Source organism: Bombus huntii, chromosome 5 (assembly GCF_024542735.1).
Source record: "Bombus huntii isolate Logan2020A chromosome 5, iyBomHunt1.1, whole genome shotgun sequence".
NCBI classification, from domain to species: Eukaryota; Metazoa; Arthropoda; class Insecta; order Hymenoptera; family Apidae; genus Bombus; species Bombus huntii.
The window spans coordinates 6,572,574-6,592,320 of NC_066242.1; the positions used below are offsets into that span (position 1 = coordinate 6,572,574).

The 19,747-nt window shown below is 28.8% G+C and overlaps 2 protein-coding genes across 8 annotated transcripts; one reads left to right on the forward strand and one right to left on the reverse strand.

Moving 5' to 3' along the window:
- Positions 1-329: 329 nt before the first annotated feature.
- LOC126865492 (heterogeneous nuclear ribonucleoprotein A1, A2/B1 homolog) lies at positions 330-10,870 on the forward strand. Of its 7 annotated transcripts, XR_007689576.1 has the most exons (9): positions 330-497; positions 1,446-1,657; positions 1,821-2,133; positions 2,219-2,468; positions 2,584-2,802; positions 4,118-4,279; positions 9,808-10,302; positions 10,367-10,463; positions 10,634-10,870. XR_007689576.1 is itself a non-coding variant. In XM_050618063.1 (7 exons), exons 1-6 carry the CDS (start codon positions 477-479, stop codon positions 4,243-4,245), a joined length of 1,143 nt encoding a protein of 380 aa, XP_050474020.1. In that variant the 5' UTR covers positions 330-476; the 3' UTR covers positions 4,246-4,279; positions 9,808-10,870. The 7 variants fall into 7 exon arrangements, 4 of the variants coding, with proteins under 4 accessions (XP_050474020.1, XP_050474019.1, XP_050474023.1 ...); XR_007689574.1 differs by having other exon boundaries at positions 9,808-10,463; XR_007689575.1 differs by having other exon boundaries at positions 10,367-10,870.
- LOC126865497 (homeobox protein rough) lies at positions 9,807-17,866 on the reverse strand. Its single transcript, XM_050618072.1, has 4 exons — positions 17,100-17,866; positions 16,199-16,463; positions 14,337-14,571; positions 9,807-11,679 (listed from the first exon to the last, which is right to left on the reverse strand). The coding sequence occupies exons 1-4, from the start codon at positions 17,316-17,318 to the stop codon at positions 11,472-11,474; spliced, it is 927 nt and encodes a 308-aa protein (XP_050474029.1). The 5' UTR covers positions 17,319-17,866; the 3' UTR covers positions 9,807-11,471.
- Between the last annotated feature and the right edge of the window lie 1,881 nt (positions 17,867-19,747).

Here is a 19,747-nt window from a genome sequence, read left to right on the forward strand (position 1 = left end):
TACAAGAAAAGACGTAGTTTTAACCAAGAATGTATATAATTTATACGCATAAATATATAATTACGTAATGTAATCATATAACATAAAATAATCAATTTACCAATACATGATTTTTATTTTTTATGTAAGACAATGTATAATACGACAAAAATGATTTATAATTTCTTTTAACATAAGTAATTAATACATATTAAGGAATATGTCAATTAATGCATACAATTTTTCTAGATAATATTTAATCCTAATATTCTGAAAAATTCTTACTGAAACAATAAATTAATAAATAATACAAGGTTTGCGCATACTGTAATATTTTGTATGGCAGTTTGCGCATTTGGGGTTCACACAAGCATTTGAAAGGAATAGTAATCGATCGACCGACGTGCGCGATCTCCATTTCTCACACACAAGTTTACTGAGGTTCTTTGTGTATTCTGTAGTGAAGAAGGATATTTGACCATTTAAAATTATCGAAAATGGTTAAAATGGAACATGATGTAAGTAAAAGCTTATAAATTAATTTTTGTCTTGGAAAAAATAGTTTATCATTTGTAAGAGTGATATGTATAAAGATCAGAGTATGTACCTAGACTTAATTAGTTTTTCACTTTGCCGTCCTTATACATACGTATATTGTATAATGCGTGATGCTGTTACTTATTATTAAGTTTTTGTAAAATCTTTATTGTTTGTTTTATATGTATAATTTATTATATTCTTTGTAGACTTTGTGACTTGTTGAAGGTCCTTTATGATTTCTTACAATAAATGAACTACCAGAGTAATTTTAATATAAAAACTAATTAAATATCGCAAATAGTATTATGAAAATGCTGGAATATTTATTACTTTGTTGTTTTGATATAAATAATACGCAAAGAAGTATTTCTGTCGTTCTTTTATAGCATGGCGTTCACTGACGCTACGCCATTTAAGATTTACTGACCTCAGTCTTACGAAATATATCCTATTATATTATTTTTCAATAAAATTGTTGCAACGTTTAAAATTTATTAATAGGGCATCTGTTATTAGTTTCTTACATTACTATAAATTATTTATTTTATAATTTGTACATTATTTGTAATTTATTATTAGTTATTTATTACTAAGTTATTTATTACATTTATATTATATAAATTAATAGAATCCGTTAAAAGTCATGATAGTAACATATACAATATTTTACAAGAAAAGGAATGTAGCTTGTAATACAAAAGATTAGAATGTTAGTAAAGCTTAACCTTTTAATAATTGATATTTAGTAAGTCATATATACATATGTAGTAATTAAATATTATATGAATTTTGAAATTTATTTTTTTATTGCAATATTTTTAGGTAACTTGAAGTAATTTTGGAACTAATATGTTAATAAAGACAATAATAATTATAATACTTATAACATTTTATTTTTTTATTTCTAATGATATCTTTTATTTCAGGATGGAAAAAATGAACCTGAACATGTTAGGAAGTTATTTATTGGTGGATTGGATTATAGAACTACAGATGATTCTTTAAAGAAACACTTTGAAAAATGGGGGGAAATTGTAGACGTAGTTGTTATGAAAGATCCTAAAACAAAACGATCCAGAGGATTTGGATTTATTACTTATTCTCGTGCACATATGGTAGATGATGCTCAAAATGCAAGGTTGTACTTTATAAAATTACAACAATTTAATATAATCCATATATTTATGTTTTAAGTATTAAAACTAATAATGTGTTAATACTAAATTGCTTGGAATAACAAAAGTGAAATGCATAATAATATATACATTTATATTTTTCTTTTTTGTTATTTCAAATTATAGACCACATAAAGTTGATGGACGTGTAGTTGAACCTAAAAGAGCTGTTCCTAGACAAGAAATTGGTAGACCTGAAGCTGGAGCAACGGTAAAGAAATTATTTGTAGGTGGTTTAAAAGATGATCACGAAGAAGAAGATCTTAGACAATATTTTCAAAGTTATGGTAGCATAAATTCAATTAGCATCGTAACAGATAAGGAAACTGGCAAAAAACGTGGTTTTGGTTTTGTTGAATTTGATGATTATGATCCTGTGGACAAAATTTGTTTGCAACGCAATCATCAAATACGTGGCAAGCATGTAGACGTTAAAAAGGTAAGAATTATATTAATATATTATTTATTTAGACTTAAAGAAGCATTATAAATTCTCAGATTTTATTACACATTTATGATAATAGGCTTTAAGCAAGGCAGAGATGGCTTCTGCATCAGGAGGTGGCGGCGGCGGCGGCGGCGGTGGTAGCAGAGGAGGACAGAATGTAGGAAGAGGACCTCGTGGTGGCAATCAGGGTGGCGGTAATTGGGGAGGTCGAGGAAGTGGAGGTGGTGGAGATTGGAATAATGGTGGTAATCAAGGCGGTTATAGTGGAGGTAATCAAGGAGGTTGGGGCGGTAACGGCCCTTGGGAGAATCAGAATCAAGGTAAAGGTTCGCAGAAAGATATACTTTTCCCATTTTACTAAGTATTACATTAATATATTGATTAATAATATATTATAGTACATTAAGTTTGTACAAAATACTAATAAACGTTATTTTTAAGGAGGTGGCTGGGGAGGTCAAGGAGGTCAAGGTGGATATAATAGTGGCGGAAATTGGAGCAACGATAACTTTGGCGGAGGTTACCAGCAAGGCTATGGCGGTGGTCCAGTACGGAATAATTTCAACTCTGGAGGAAGACCTGCACCCTATGGTATTAATATGGGTCCTAGTGGCCGACAGTCTGGAGACTCGAGATGGCTACCACCCTTTGGTGGACAAGGTTGCTTCTGTCCTTCTCAAAAGCCAACGCGTCTGTTACGTGCCTTGAGCAACTACTCGTAGATTTGCATTTATTAGTTGTGATAACGTATTTTAATTATATTATAGTATATGTGATATACTATTGTTGATAACCGTAACAAGTTGCACAAGGAGCGTTCAGCTTATAATTAGTACAATTTTATAATATTTTATTACTAATTAAGTATTCACAGACGAAGTGTAATATATCGATTACAGTTAAACTTCGTAAGTAGAGAATTAAAAAATATTTTACAAATATTCGATTATCCGTACAATTAGTGCAGAAATTTATTATCTAGCAGGTTACTTAACAACATTAAAATTTAAACTTTTATATAAAATATCTCACTTCATTTGAAAGTAGGATTATAGAATACGAGTTTACATAGAATTTTTTCATTTTCTTGATATTATTGAATTTATAGACACTAATAAGTACTTGGTGCAACCATGATTGTGTATTTCTTATGATTCGCTGTTGTTTGTGACCATTACTATTACTAGAGTATTATCTTGCCTGAAACCGTAATATAACCGCACCATGTATCAGTACATGGAATGTGTTAATTGTTAAGTATTTTATGAATTGAAAGCTTACATTAATAGATGAATATTTATTACATATTTTTTGTTTTCTACCTACATACAGAGTATTATTGAAGTTGATATGCAACACTCGTGTGATTCTCTTGTAAAGTTCACATATCATTGCAATATTAATAGATATTCAATAATTAATTACATAGCGCGGTAAGATTAATCCTAATTACAATTAATGTTAATAATAACATTCAACAAGTGAATTTAATGTTATTTGGAAAACACTACAATTAAAGAAATTGAATAAGTATATTTTTGATATAAGTTAGATTAAGACATAAGGCGCGATGTTGCAGTGAGAAGGAGCGCCTTTGTCCATTTCCTTTATTCTGTTTGAATTGAGTTTGCTCATAATATGCTAAATTATTATTTTATAAAGGTATCTTATCGTAGAAATAATTATTTTTATAAATATTGAATATTACATTATCATTTCTATGTAGTTTCTTTTTTTTATTTAAATAAGTATAAATATTAGATTGTAAAATGCTTATTACATTTAATATCGTTTAATTACATTCTGTATGTACAATAATAATTTAATCTAATTTTGTTAAAAACGCTTCATCTCTCACTATTGTTAGGATAGTAAGATTTGTATAATTATTATATTGTTATCAAATAAGTGGTATCTTATAGAATCTTATGTAATTTTAAACAGTTTTACTAACCTTTTACAATTTATTTTTCAGGTCCCATGGGTGGTGGAAACTCTGGAGGTGGTGGTGGTGGATACGGTAATCAAGGAGGCTATGGTGGTAGTTCTCTTGGCGGTGGAAACATGGGGGGAGGAGGTGGTGGTGGTGGAAGAAGATACTAAAATACACATTATCCATGGTTACTTCCCTCACGTGGTAAGCAAAATTTTACTATAATTATTTCTCTTTTCTCCAGGATATATTAAAATGACTATGTTTAGCTTATATTTAAATAATATTACTATTTTGAAATCAGAAATATTAAATGAACATAATTTGGAGTAATGTGATACATATATTACATAAAACTTATTTTTATAAATAAGTATTTTGCGGGATTTAATTTACTTTTTTAATAGATGCATTGAGTAATTTTAAATAGAGCTTCATTGAACTGTAAAAATAATTATTATGTTTTACATAATTATATAAATACATCAAGTACAATCAGGAACCATTACTTACAAAATAGTAATTAGTTATAATTAAATGAAAGAATAAATGGGTATTAAAGAGTGTTCTTTGATGCAATGGCTTTTATTTTATTACAAAGTACACACAAGTGCGTGCGTGTTCACATATACAAGAAACTTTAAAATTTTTATATATGTTTGATACGGTTATAAAAATAGAATTATATTTTTTATTGAAATAGCACTTGGGTTTTTAATATACAAATTTTGAAGTACAAGTATTTGTACTTGTTACAATATTATCAAATAAATAGAAAATTATTTTATTTTGTAGAAATTAAAAACAAAGATAGTTTCTATATACATATTATATATAGAATATTTCTATATATATTAGTGAAGTATTTTCTGGTTAACAGAACAGGCAACAGTAGTAGAACAGAATTGTTAGCCAGATTTGATTTATTTAAATGTTATATTCGATAAAAATATCCATATATTTTGTTTTAACATTTTGTTGTTTGTTAGCTTATTTATAAATGTCAAATTATGTAGTTTTAATTCCAAAAATATAGGGATCATGTAAATGTAAATTATATAGCAGTTATATGGATTTATTTTTAATTGACATTTATTACATATACGAAATTGTGCACTGCAAAAATTACGTTAGGAAAATTAAAAAAAATGTATATACATGAGATGAGATATATAGTATCAGATAAATGTTTTTAGGCAAACTGTTATTATATAAATATATATATATTATAATTTATACGAAATAAATTATTGGAGAATGCATGTGCTATATGAGGTAATAATGATTAAATAAGATATGAAATTTTGTTTTCATATACATTTCAATTAATACAATATACTTTCTAAACTTAAATGCATTGACAAAAGTATTCATTTAATGCTTTAAAATTATTGTAAGAAAATTAAGAAATATTACTTATTTAGAATTAGTGCATAATGACTTTTTGGTTTAGGTTTCACTTATTTTACTTTAATAGGTAAAATAGAATGTATGAGATATCAAGAAATACTATTGAGAATTATTTGAGAAACACATTTTAAATATATTTTATTTATACATAATTTGTTATGTGGAATTAATATCTTCAGTAGCATTGATTTATAATTACATCAGTTTGTTATTTACTTAACAATTTTAAATAATTTGTTAGATCCATTTTTATTTAGAGAAATATATTATGCATTGACAAATGATAACAAATTAACGCTTCATTAATTAGTACTTATTTATATTGATATACTTATATTTTTTCTGCAAAAGTGGTTGTAACTATGTGTTTAAAGACGATTTTCTTATGTTAAATGATTCTAATTATTAGTTATGATTGTATTTACTGTTAATAGAAATTTCATATTTTATCTGTATTGATAAGATTTCTATTGAAATGATGTGTTGCTTAATACTGTATGTTAGTCATATAACAAGAAATGTTGTAAGGAAATATTCTTAAAATGATAGTAAATAATAGTAAATAATTATATGACATTTGATTTTTAGCTCAAAATTTATAGATTCTTACAGTTTGAGTATTTTCAATCATCTGAACTAATAGATTTATGACTTTTGAACCTCAGGTGAACCTACTACTTGTCTTCTAGTCGCCAGTACTTCTGTACTGTTTAGTATTGGAGCAGGCAGGGCTATAAGGCTAGAGACAAGACCAGGCAGGACAATCAGGATACAGGACAGAGAAGCGTCATCTTAATAGATCACAGTGAGGGAGGCTTTTACTTGTATTTCTTTTGGTATCTAGCACTTATTGCATATATCTTACATATTCAACTATTTATGTGAAAACATTGCATCACAATTTTCTAGATTGTGCCTGAACTCATTGTGTGGCACATATAATATCCAAAAAGAAAGAAACAGTTATTAACGTGTAATTATGTTCATTGTTAGAGAAAAAGATACGGATTAATTTGACTATTCAGTTACTATGGCTAGGGATACATCCGTGCCATCCAAATAATAAATTTGTAACATTTTGTTATATTTACTGTAACACTCTGAAAAATGATTATAGATCTAGGATTTTATAATAGACATTGGAGAGCACGATTGTTTCTCTAATTTAATGGAATATATCAATATAGCAGTGCATGTAAGAATCTAGGTTTGGTATCGTGATGACTTATTTCATTATACGCAAGGTGGTTCTTATATAGATTAAACATCTCAGGACAAAAGGAAAGATGTATGAAAGGAAATGTTAATATGAAATGAAATTAATGATTTTGAAAAAGAACCGGGTATATTACGAATATCAGTCAGCATTTTCGTAGGTTACCTAGATTAATTAATTATTTAAGTTGTAATGTTTTAAGAGCTAGTTAATAAAAATGACCAGAACCTTCTACATTACTTTTTAATTTATGAAATATAATGTCCATAGTATAGGATAAGTCAAAAGTACAAGATATGTATCACTGAAAGGAATAGGGGAAAACATAGCTAGATAAGGGTACATTTCGTTATTATATACAGATATTAATGAAAACTTTCAAATATTAAATATAGAAAGCATTCTTGTATTTTCCGTCAACTGTGTAGTCAGTGGAAGCACAACTAAGGGCTTTATATTTATATGTATTCACAGTATTAAACAATTTGTACATATAAACAATCTGTGACTAATTTTGTGTAATTTTCATAATGTATAACAAACATGGATTTATGGATGAAGGGATACATTCGATCTTATATTTTACATAGTCTTTTATTATAAATTGTATGCTAAAAATATGAGCAACTTTATGAAGAAAAAATTGTGATAAATATTCTTATGTGCTAATAAAGCATTAAAAGTCACGAAAAATGTACGAAATATTTTTCATGAAAGTTTAAATTGTTTTATAATTAGTTGCCGTGATATGTATGTTCATTGAGATTGTGTTTCTAGATCATATTCCAAATATAGCAATAAATTGAAGTGTGCATATTTTTAATAGATATGGATAAATTTGGAACTTAATTCTATCTCGTATCCCTTTTAATTAAATCCACTTTCGGAAGATACATTATTTAATCAGTGTGGTGCAAATAGTAATAAATGTACAGTTGGAATATTATTTCATGTTTTAATTTTATTTATTCAAACTAATAGTTGAAAGTAAAGAAATATGAAGAATGGATATCTTTTATATTTTATTATTATAGGGAATCAAAAATGATAGTGAGGAGCTATAAGCTTTCTTAAATGATTCATTGAATTCCATAAAACAATACAGGCTGTAATCAGGCTGTAAAACAATACAGATTGTAATCATCACCATAAATGCAACATACATTTTATATTTTGCAGTATTAAGAATATAATATAGAACAATAATAATAATAACAGAATATATTTTATAACCAAGTAGTATAAATTTTTTAGTTTTATATTCTCATTTGCAATTTTCGATTGTATTTAAAAATAATAGTTAAAAGATAATAAAAATAAAAAGGACAGATATGATTATGTTGCTTATTGAATGAATTTACAGAAATAAATAAAATTTCGAATTCTCTTTCAGTAGTATATTATATCTCATACACAGTATTTATTCAGATATTGCACGGCACTGATTATAGATAAATTTTTATATATTGCCGAGATAAATGAATTTTGATTTTGTTTATTTAACTAGTTTTGAGTTAATATATACATTCGTTTGGTCTAATCTGCAGTTATCTTTTTTCAGACATTAAGTTTGTTATTGTTAGGTTTAGTAACATGGTGTTTTCTGTTTTTACTATTGTTATATAATAGATTTGTGTCGTTAAACGTGATTATTAGGTAGTAATGGAATAAGCAATTAAGTAGGTACGTAATACTTTTTGGGTATATTAAGCTTTCAGTACCTGAAAATATTCTTAGTTAGATCTATTATCTAGCAAGTATCTAGTATCGAATGTTAGAAGAGTGAAAATGAAAGAAGAGACTAAAAACGGGCAGGTAGCAGAGCAAAGGGATTCTGAACTACACAGCAAGGCTAGGCTTTGCTAGGCTTCTTGCTAGCTTCTGTTGTACAACTACAGGTAGGAATATTAGATTCATTTGTTTAGACATAGGGGTTTTAAATGACAGATTGTGCATGATATTAATGTTTTTTAATATTTCTATTAGATTATGCTATTGATTTAATGATTATTTCTTTTTACAAAAACAAAGGAGTAAATAGTTAAATAAAAATTATTATTCATATATTATTATCAAGTTTTGTTTTATCGTATCAAACAATTTATTATGTTTTATATACATATGTATGTATTATGCTTTATCTGTGTATATAACATATACATATAAAATGAAGCATATGTATCAGTAAAATTATAAATTTCTTTTTCAATATACTAAAACTCTATGGTGGGAAGAAAATGGAAAAAATTTATACATGTGGAAATGAACATTATGAGTACTACAATAGTTTACAATTAAGCATAACTAATTAAAATATAATTATTATATTTTTTCAAATGAAAGATTAGATTAGAATATGTTATTTTACTTTTATTTCTTTATTTATTTATTTATTAAAGGGCTAAACACATCTAAAGGGCAAAGAAGTAATTATCTTGAAGATTATTTCTATAAATTTATTATCACACAGAAGAATAAACTTAGGTTGAACAGTTACATAGATTGTGTTGCAAAATATTGGGAAATGAAGTTAAGATTGTTGCATCATTGGTGAATAAGACACACATTAAGTAATTCTGTTATAAGATTAGGGAATTTATTGTTGAATGATTATTAAAATATTTTTAATATCATTTTCGGACACATTTCAAAAAGAACTCATTTGAACAAATCGTATAATCATCACTATCACTTACAGTTCAAATTAAAAAAAATTGTAAGAATATTTTGAAAACATTAACTTTTGGACCTTATCTGGATGTACATAGCCCTTTAAGTTATTTACTATATATGTTAAATAAAACTTAAGTAAAAAGACAAATTCTTATTACGAAGTTGATCTTTCTTGATATTTGAAAATTTTAGTTATTATTTATGGCAATGAAACATTATTAATATAAAATGTCAGAGATAAAAGAATTATAATATTCTATTATGTCAATACGAGCTAAGAATGTATAAATGTTTATATAGTAAAGATCTATTTTGGCTTAAATATGAATTATAAGCAAGAGATAGAAATTATTTTTGGTTTACTTCTTGTATATTAACTGCTATCTTTCGTTTTCATTAATTTCTGGTTTACCATTTGGGCTGGTACTCTCAGAGCGCTCCGTGTCACAGCTACCGTTGTCACTCGTCATAGGAGGTAAGTTGAAATCGACTGCTTTTTTAATTTTACAATTATACTATTATAATATTTAACACTCAAAATTATCATAATTATACAACGTACATTATATTAATGGTACAAAAAATAAGGGAAACAAATCTAAATTTTTTATATAGAAATTAATAGTTACCTAATATATTTAAAAAGTCACATAACAAATTTATGCTGTTCTGTGCAGTATAATTGAGTTATATGCAGTATGTGGACATGTCATAGTCTTGGTGCCTAAATTTGAAATTAATTTTACCATTATTGAATGTGACAGGCTTATCCCTTGAGAAGTTTATGTAATATAATATATTATAACTAGTCTTTTAGAAAGGAAATAAGTTATGGACCAATAAGGAGTAAGTTTTATGAAATTACATGCTCTTATAAAAAAATAAGTGTCCAATTTAAAAAATTAACAAATGTTACAAATTGGAACAAGTAAGTCATAACTTTTTGAAATATATTTTTTTGTTATTTATATCTTAAAGATTATTTATTGCAGAGAGTAAACTAAATGTACAAGAATATTACAGAATGTTAAGGCATTGATATTTAAATGGATAATGAAATTCAATATAAAAGAGAAAAATATGCAAAAGGTAAAATCTTTATTATAAAATCTTATTCTTTATATTTTTTATCATAATTTTGAAAAAAATAAATAGTTAAGTATTACAGATTAGTGGTTTTCTTACGAAACATCTATTTTACATAAACTAATGTTTTGCACAAGTAAAATAATATAAAATAATCAATTTTCAACTTTTAGACTGGAATAAAATAACAAGGGGTGAAAGAAAATTAGCTAGATCCTAAAGATGAGTAACAAACTTTTATAGTTTGATTACTCGTTGGTTCATTAAGCATGTTTATTAATATTGTAAGAAAGATGTTAAATAACGTAATTATTAAATTATTATGTATTATAAAAAAACTAATTATTTACATTAATTTTCAGCAATGTAATTTGGGAAACTTTTCTAATGTAATAAACCTTTTTTCAGTATGTGGTTGTTCTTCTTCATGTATACCCTTCTACCTTTCTGTCATGTTTCTCTTGGAATATGTTATATCTTCCTGCGTTTGATCTTGAAATAATGAAAAAATATTACAATGTTTGTATTACTATTATTTATTGTTACAAATTACGGTTACATTTTAAGTGACCATTTAATAATACGTAGCAATATGCTATATGTCGCCAGTATATGTATAAAAAGATAGTATTTTAATGTGCAATTCAACGCATTTAAAGATTATTTGAATTAATACATTGTTATCTGTCAAATCGCTTGTATTATACACATTTTATTACTGTATTTTAATTTATATCTGAATTGTTAACATTTTTTAACAATACTAGGATTTTCTATTTTGGCAAATTTTTTTAGCATATTTGCTACTAATCTTTTTACAGTGGATTGCAATTGTTTTAAATTTAAAATATTAAGTTTAATATCGGATTTGCACAAAATAATACATTAATTCTTACAATACTTACAATTATTTACCGTAACTTATTTATAAAACACAAATATAATATGTTCTATTGAAGCTTAGTACATATTTGTTAATAGCTTGTAGTAGAAAATTTAGTTTTTCCAACTTCAAACAGAAAATAGTACATTTGATCTACTATCTGATATTTCACTTTCATTACATTGTGGTTTTGTAAAAGTTCCGGTAACAGGACTCGTCGAAGTACAGGAGTGACTGCTTGCAGATCCAAAAGTCTTTTTATAAAAACAGAATTCACAGAATCCACTTCGACCATAAATTGGCAAATTTATCATTCCACTGGAAATTGCGAAGTTTCTGCAACACGTAATATATTCAAAATAATTATTTATCTATAGTATTATTATACATAACTTCAATTGCGATTATATTTCAATATTTAATATTCAACGTGATTAGAATAAGGTGAAAATAAAAATAAAAAAATTTTGTTTAATATTTTGTTCATTATTTATCTGGTTATGGTAATATTAAAATATCAACTAAATTACTCCTAGAATCCTGTAACCTTTCCTACACAAATGAATGTAAAATAGTTCATGCAACGGTTTTTAGTAAACTTCAAACTTTATGTTACCCTATAAGACATAGCCCTATCTTTTATCTCGTGTCACTTTTATATATGTCGATTATACTTCAAAAGAAAAGATATAATATCTGCTTTTCTATCTAGAAAACAATTCAACATTATAGCTGCAATACGACACACACGATATACACAAATTACTGAAAAATAATCATTCCAGAAAATGTACCCTTGCTTGGCCAAACAGTAAGTGCATAAATTCATGTAGGAAAACTGCAATATTTTGTTATACTTTGTATATAATCTACCTTTATATCAATTAATTAATTATTAACTATAAGTTTGAAAATATGCACAACAAATATTCAAATATATAAAAACTAATAATCAGTACTCAAAGAACATATTTTGTTACTTATATATGTCGGAGATGAAAGGACACCGGAGCCTTCCCTCTGGAACTTCGGGAAAATCCGTAAAATTGCAATTAAAGTTTACAGTCGTAGTTAAACAATTTGCCGTCATCCTGCCCAATTGTACTTGTTTGCGATTTACGATAATAAACTTGGGCTCAAGGCGACCATCAGTCGCCGAACGTAGCCGCGGTCAACGGGACGGGCGCTTCGCCTACCAAACGTGTGGAGCGATAGTATGACTCTCATTAAAAGAAATACCAATAGAGGTACTTGACAGTAAAACATTCCAATGGTTCCTTCGGACAATGAATACCCGATGTTGAGGCACGTACACAGCACAAGTCCAGTCAGCCCGAGGACCCGCTATAAAACCTGGGTTTTTCCGGCAATTAAGATTTTCCAAACGGACAGAGTCTTTGTCCCAAACTGACCAATTGACAGCGACGTCAATTTCCCTTACTTTCGGAACGAGGAAAACTATTATGGGGTGTGTCTAAGGACACGAGATCATGGGATCCGTCGGGTATAGCCTTCGTTCCGGTCAGTTTCGGATCTCGCAGGATGACGGCAAATTGTTTAACTACGACTGTAAACTTTAATTGCAATTTTACGGATTTTCCCGAAGTTCCAGAGGGAAGGCTCCGGTGTCCTTTCATCTGCGACATATTTGTGTTAGTTCTACAAGCCTCAATGTGTTATTTATATCCCTCGAAATTGTAGTAATTTATGTGGGAAAGTCCATACGATCAAATTAGAGCAACACAAGTGATGCAGAAAATCCACTGAAATCAAATATGTTCTTCATGTATATACATACATATGCATACGACACGAGTTAACTAAATGTGTGTATCTATAATAGAATTAGACGTAATACGAAATAATACATACTAAGAGTTGCGATAGTAAAGAACAGAGAATTATGGGGACAGAAGATAGGGATCGATCGTACTTCAAAAGAAAACGAGATGATTTCCAATGCGATGAATATCCCTTTTACATAGGATTATCCTCCGAATCGTCGGCAATATATACACGTATATCATCTCATTGTAACGCACTAATTGTAAGGATTAAACTAAAATTAGAACGAAAAATTATCTTAAAATAACGTATACCCACTTCTGGAAAACAAAAAGCCAGCAAAAGATTGGCACAAACAATCCATACTAAAATCAGAAAAGCATCAAAAGTTCGTTCTTTTTTTGAAATGTTTATTTAATGCTGATTCCGAGATGTCTTCTAAAGTCCTGGGTCACATGCAACAATGAAATGTAGAAAAATGCAACACTATTGGCATAACTTATCAAAGGAGACAACCATTTTCGATGACAATAACTGGATTCCTTTAAGGATTCTTACCAGTGTCGTGAACGGAGTTTAAATACTTATGAACTGAAGCCAATGAAGAAAAAGTTATGTAAGAAAAGAAGCGTCTATAGTTTGCAGTCTATAGCTTTTTTGTAACGAGTCATTTCTCTATAATAAAAGCGATGCCGCGTGCCGTGCAACACGTATTTTTTAATCTTATGAATATTCATTTTTAGTAAAAGCTAATATATACTTACTTTACAAGTTTCATTAGATGTTCAAGATTGAGCGAATTTTAGAACCGTTCGAGTCTGTAAGTGCAAAGGATATCTATGTTTCGCATCATAGTTATTATACAAAAGCTACGAATATGTAATTAATTTTGCAGAGTTCGCGGTATCTATCAAATACATACATACAGTTACTCACAAAATTGAACGTGCAACACCAAATAGTACTGATAATCGAAGATCTATGAGGCACCAAACTAATGAAGGCACATTGATTTTGATAGAAGAATCGGGTAATCGGTATCGATAACTAAATAAATATATTATAAATAAGAAAAAAAAGAAAAATTTAGAAAAAATAAAATTCTAGTCTATCTGTATCGTTTTCAAATATTAACACGTTATTCGTTTTGTATATCTCTAACGAACCTCTAGTTAAATATTCAACATGTAGTTCATGTAAGTAGTTACCGATAATATTGATCAAGTTGTGCCTTCTCTATCCTTTTATCTTTTGCACGACGATTTTGGAACCAAATTTTTATCTGCGTTTCTGTAAGATGTAAAGATGTAGCAAGCTCAAATCTTCGTCCTCTAGAAATATATTCTCCTCTACGATATTCAACTTCCAATCTCAATGTTTGTTCCCCGCTGAAAGTGGTTCTTTGCCTTCGTGGTCGTCCCTCTTTCCTCCTTTTCCGAGCTACTGTTCAATGTAAACGAGAGATTCTCTTAAATGATATATTTTACTATACACTAAAATGTTTATTTACCGTATATTAATATTTCTTAATGTATAATGCAGCTTGTTATTCCTTATAGGAAATATGCATTAACCTACTTATGTGAAAAGCCTATTAATTTAGAAAATATTTTAATTTGTCCTGTAATTCTAACATTTTCACAGATTATTGTATTCTCATTTTGCGTGCTTCTTTTTTTTTTTGTTGTTTTTCATTTAACACGCTAGCGATTCTCGGCAGCCTCGCCGTGACAACGGCTTAAGGGGCAGGCGAGTAACACTGGGTTTGCAGAAATATAGCAAGGTATATTTCACATTGAAATGCGGCCAACTGCGTCCAGTAATCTCATCACAACATCGGTACGAGGTGGCGAAGCGGAATAAATCCATTCAAACGTGTGCGTATACCTGTATTGTGTTATATTGTACATGTTTGCTGTAATAACACTTATCAATGGAAAGCTTTAGGAAATGAATAAAATATTGAAATACGTATTGCCGACAAATTATCGGTGTGTTTTAAGGATTTCAAGGAACGTGTAAAAACTGAAACAGATGATGCTTCCCGTTAATCTTGATTAAATTTATAATTATAATAACTTCGGGCATTCGATGTATACAATGTACTTTTATACGAGTGCTAGTCAATAAGAGACTGTGATTAGCTATTTAAATTTATTTAAAGTTTGGGAGAGACGAATTCAATTCTTAAATTTGACGTCTTTTTTCACTTTTGTGGGGAACAAATAATCGAATACAAATTTCTTGGCGATAAAAATAATTATAGAAGATGTATAAATAGCATTCGAAAGCAAAATTTCTTTAATTCTAGTATGTTGATTAACAGAAACGCGATTTGTCTTATATCATGTATAATGTAGATATATTATCTGTAAGATTTCGTAGCATATTTTAGTTGTATTTTAAATGTTTCCCTACAGTAATCTATGCAATTATTGGGAAATAAAATACAAGTAAAGAATAGATAGATAATGAATGGCGGAATGAATGAAGTGTAATAGAGAGAATGTTTGTACAAAGATATAAAGAGGAGGGATAACAAAAGAATTGATATACATTTTATGCTATTGTAGTTAGTAAGTTTCATTTTAATTTGTCCAGTTGCTAGGCCATCAGGCTGAAATAAATACAATGCAAATACTTACAATAATCTGCAATGTGGTAACTTCAAAATATTTGTAAAAATGTAGTTGTAAATATTGAAATTCTATCGGATAGCATACCATAAGGGAATAATTCTTAAGCAATCATCATGGAATAGGCAAATTCCGTAATACGATGTATTTGAAAAAATCAATAATTTTATTAAATAATTATGTATAGAGAAAAGAAAATGTATAGAACGACAGTAGAATGATATATTCAATTTTAACTCTTTTTAATAAATCAATTTACTGATCAGATTTATTTCTGCGGTACAACGTATTAGAATATTGTTTATGTTAATTTCAATTATTAATCGAGAATTGTAATTCAACACTCCTACGATTATTGTATAAAATACATTTGATGTTGCACTACTTACGTCAATAATTTTTAACATTAACGAGAAGAGTAAAATAATACTTACAGAAAGCTGAGAATCCTTGCAAATGGTGTTCCGAAGTTGGGAAATATGGTAAATTATGAAAATGCGGCGGAAGCGCAGACGGATATGCAACTTGAGATAAAAATACAGGATTATTAGTAGGTCCGGATTGATGAAGTTCGTGAAACAATGGTAATCTTAAATTAAAGAAATTCGAGTTCTTCTCCTTGTCATTCGTTAACACGTTCGTTTCATTGCTATTCTGTTTCCCGCCTCGTTCCGTGGATCTTTCTTTTATGCCCATTACCTACGCAGAAGATTATCTTATTAAATCCCAAATTGTCCTAATCCTTTATCTTATACTTGATAAAATATTATTTGTTAATAAATTTAACGTCTCCGTCTTTGCATAGTTGCATATTTATCAATATTTCTTTAAAATTTTCGTTAAAAATGTTTCGTCTATTGAAAGCAGCTTTTATCTCGAACTTTTACATAACAAAACAATTGTCAAATATACTTAGATCGTTAGTCTATTTACTAAAATTATCGCGAATCTTATTGGGAATGGCCAACATTAAGATAATACTCTAAAAATTAATCTATTAACTGTCAAGATTTCTAGAAATTTTAATATTATTTTATAGATTTTAATCACTCTTCAATGAGAATTAAAATATGTTTCAAAAATGTCAAAAATATATACTTTCTGTTTTGATCTAAGGATAATCCTCATTTGGAAATCGTAAAAGAATTATACTTTTAAGGTATTCAGATGAAGATTACGTTGGTAGTTAATGAGCTAATATCGGAGAAAAGAGTTTGAACGAAGAGAAGGAAGTAATTATAGATCGGACGCTTCGTTTAAACGAGAACCAGAAAAAGTATTGAAAACAATAACGAACAAAAGAGGTTTCTACACGTAAGAAAAGTTATTTCTTACTTGTATAACTTCATCGTTCGAAGAATTGCACGAATTGTCCGCATCTAACGTGTTTCTGTTGTACAGAAGTATATTCGAAGTAAAGTCGAAGCTTGATTTCGGCTTAGGTGTTTCTTCGTGATCATTATCGGTATCATCGACCTTTTTCGCTTCGAGGTGTCCATAAATTCGCGCGAAGAATTGTCTTGGAGATGATGGTCCTTCTGCCTTCGTCGACATTTAGTCAAATTCTATCGACGCGTTCCAGTTTCAAAATAAAAGTACAAAAGCTACAAACGGCCCGTCTTAAGCGCGATATACATCGTCGTCTTTATTTCCTGCGTCATTCTCAAATCTTTGATTTTATTCTTGTATGCCACTAACTCGATCAACGTTGAATTTGCCATTGCACGAAACTCATTCAATTCGTTGTGGATAGATCAAAATGAGAATGAAAATTTGCAAAGAATAGAAATTTGCATCCTCTTTGACGTCACTTTAAATCTTCCGATCCTAGGCGTAGCGAATAGGTTTGTAAAATTCACGTACGTGCACATCTATTTTTCACGATGTTCAGAGGACCAAAGTTACGTACAGGAAATATGCAAAATAAATATGTAACAACGTGTTAAAAGTTAAAGAAAGTGCACGTTTGAGCGCACGCGTCAGTTTATATACGTTCATATACATATACAAATAGTGTTCACATAACGAGTAAAATTGTTGGAACACTCTTGATACGACACTTGTACGTAAAATACCTCGAGAAAGAGCACCGAATGACTCGGTGCGAGGTTGCACACGTATCTGAGTCGAAGTTTGCAACGTCCATTCTCTCGCTTCATGGTTAGTATGAAAATAGAGAGAAGGGATGTTCGGTGCTCGTACTCCCTACCCCATGAATGTTCCCCACTATGCGTGGTGTACCACCCCCATCCCTTCGGTTTCAGATAATTTCTCTGTCATCGTTGTAACGCCCCTTTGCGAAAAAGCACCTGCAGACGTTTGTGGCTAGTCGAAGAGAAACCGATTTTATTACATATTTCTAATTGCACCGTGAAACTCGAATATGTTGATAATAAACGTGTAACCGAGCGATAAATAGTTTTAGATTAGGATCAGTGACGTAAGCTTCGTTTCATATTGACGAATCTATTTGTTAGAAACAAGATATTTACTGTATGACGATTAAACGAATTTATTTGATAATTTTTGTGTCTTTTAACGTTTTGTATCTCAGCCGAATATTTCAGTTTGATTTTAGTTTGTTCTGTCATTTAATGTATGACGCGGATGAATTCTCTTTGGATTTCGTGTTAATCTTGTTGAATAACGTTGAATTTCCAGTTGTCGATAGAGAGATTTATAAAAATCATGAACCATCAGCGAAGCGATTACTCGTTAAAGTTACTTTAGGGTATAATGCAAGCTTAATATTATAAAATAACGATGTAAATTATTTCTGCTAAAACTGAATATTTTGACAGTTAATATTTTGTAAGTAAAATATACCGTATGTATACCGTATGTGTACCGTATCGCATATTATACATATTCGTCATCGAACAAAAACGACGTACAGTGTTTTCTAATTTATTAGATATTCTATTTTCCGCCTTTTGTTATTTTTCTTTTCCTTTTTTTTTTTTTTTTTCTTTTTTATTGGTATCAGAATCTACCTATTGTACGTCATTATGCCACAATAAAATTTCGATACGAAAGCTTTTCTATTAAATATGAATGATCTGTGAAGGGTATGAATATTAATCTCGCAGTATATCTGGTGCATTCACGGTCAACCGCACATTGAACAATCTACACTGGAATTCTTTCCTCATCCATCTGTCGAAGATTTCAACCCTCGGGAGAGATTTACGGCTTCTTATCACGTATCATTGCTTTATTTTTTGCTGGTATTCTTTCTGTAAATCACATATCATTGGTTCATTTCTTATTGCTGTTCCTCCTACGATATTAGATTTGGAAAAATAATTTTTCATACGTCTACCACTGAAATTATATCTCTTACGACTATTATATTTATTGAAGTATTTATAATACCACGATAAAACAAATTGTAGCATACTCTATCAGTTTAAGTAACAATTTAATAAGAATGTTATATTTTTCGTAACGCTCGTGTATATCAGATGTGTTCAAATATTGTCAATGCTTTCATCCTAAATATAAATTCATGTGTCTTTAAAGTTTGATACTATTATTAATTTCATTTATTTTTTTATTAGCGATTCACGGCAATTTTACTATTACAATTCCGTTGGATGTTATTCTAAACATCATTCCCCTCGGAATAGAAAATTTTGGTTCAGCCGAAAAATAGCTTGAGAATGTCAAATTATTTAACAGAAAGAAAATGATTTAAAAAGAAGATGACCGTAAAAGAACAAAAAGTGTTTTAAATCCTACATCTTCCAGGTAGATGAACGATCGACATCCCAGCATTCTCTCCCCTTTTTACATTAAGATACAAATACAAGCAAATACTGAAATATAAAACAATTGACACAAACAAGAATATAGTACATAAACATAAAAATGGAAATACATTTTGATTTCTATTATTTTTGCTAAAACGTGTAATATTACGTTTCAGTTATAAATCCGTGAACGAGCTAATATCGCAATAAAATTGTAATAAATACGTTTAT

Bases quoted from the DNA above. Each gene is read 5' to 3' on its own strand.
- LOC126865492 (XM_050618063.1), top strand. From the start codon at position 477: ATGGTTAAAATGGAACATGAT. The intron at 1,658-1,820 runs GTTGTACTTTAT...TTCAAATTATAG, and splicing joins GATGATGCTCAAAATGCAAG to ACCACATAAAGTTGATGGAC. The intron at 2,469-2,583 runs GTTCGCAGAAAG...GTTATTTTTAAG, and splicing joins GAATCAGAATCAAGGTAAAG to GAGGTGGCTGGGGAGGTCAA.
- LOC126865497 (XM_050618072.1), bottom strand. From the start codon at position 17,318: ATGTCGACGAAGGCAGAAGGACCATCATCTCCAAGACAATTCTTCGCG. The intron at 16,464-17,099 runs GTAAGAAATAAC...TCTTCTGCGTAG, and splicing joins CGAACGATGAAGTTATACAA to GTAATGGGCATAAAAGAAAG. The intron at 11,680-14,336 runs GTAACTACTTAC...TACGTGTTGCAG, and splicing joins CAACTTGATCAATATTATCG to AAACTTCGCAATTTCCAGTG.